The sequence below is a fragment of the Eimeria tenella genome, genomic scaffold (assembly GCF_000499545.2).
Source record: "Eimeria tenella Houghton genomic scaffold, Eth_scaff3015, whole genome shotgun sequence".
Lineage (NCBI taxonomy): Eukaryota > Apicomplexa > Conoidasida > Eucoccidiorida > Eimeriidae > Eimeria > Eimeria tenella.
Window position 1 is genome coordinate 1,176 of NW_013542887.1, and position 924 is coordinate 2,099.

Here is a 924-nt window from a genome sequence, read left to right on the forward strand (position 1 = left end):
ATTGACCTCCACCTTAGGCCCGCACTGCATGCAAGCTCTCATCTACCCGACCATGCAGCAGCAGCAGCAAGAGCCGCAGCAGCAGCAACAACAACAACAACAGCAGCAACAGCAGCAGCAGCAGCAGCAACAGCAGCATGAGCAGCAGCTCACGGAAGAGGGGTTGATAAAATCCCCAATGAGCCCGGAGGAGATTCCGCAGGAGACACAAACCACTGGACTTCCTTGGCAGCAGCAGCAACAGCAGCAGCAGCAACAGCAGCAACAGCAACAGAAACAGCAGCAACAGCAAGAGCAACAACAGCAGCAGCAGCAGCAACATATCTCTCTTCAGCTGAGCGAGCTGCAGCAAAGAGGGCAGCTGCTGATGCAAAGGCAGCTACAGGAGGAGCAGCAGCAGCAACACAGCCATACCAGCAGCAGCAGCAGCAGCAGCAGCGGAATGGTCCAGTGGTCCCCTGCTTGGCAACCAGTGCAGGAGGCCCCTCAGTGGGGCCCCCCTAGGGGTCCCATTGGGGGCCCCATGGGGGGCCCCATGGGGAGTCCCCCCCTTGTGGCGACAACTCGTGAGGGTTTGTCTGTCCCGTTTGTTTTTACTGCAGCAGCAGCAGCAGCAAATTGCGGGGAAGTTGTGCAGCTTGCTGCGCCTGATGTGGGGCTTGTCGGTGGTCCAGTAGCAGCAGCAACAGCAGCAGCGGCGGCGCCTCCGTTCGTGGCTGCTGCTGCTGAGATAGATGAACCCAGAAGCAACTTTTCCTTTCCCTCTGCTGCTGCCGTTACTGCTGCTGCTCCTGCTGCTGCTGCTGCTGCGGTCCCTGCTGCAGGTCCTGCAGCAAGTGTGCAGCGACACACAGTGTGGGTGCCGCTGCACCGGCCGCTGCAGCAGCAGCAGCAGCCACTGCTGCAGCAGCAGCAAAAGGCGCG

At 60.3% G+C, this 924-nt stretch overlaps 1 protein-coding gene across 1 annotated transcript in view; it reads left to right on the top strand.

Moving 5' to 3' along the window:
* ETH_00035670 (uncharacterized protein) overlaps nt 1-924 on the top strand; it is a gene marked incomplete at both ends in the record, with an annotated part of 1,593 nt that overhangs the window by 410 nt on the left and 259 nt on the right. The window contains one exon of the mRNA XM_013375949.1: nt 1-923. Within this exon, the coding sequence (XP_013231403.1) occupies nt 1-923 (923 nt within the window). The remainder of the gene's footprint in view (nt 924) is intronic.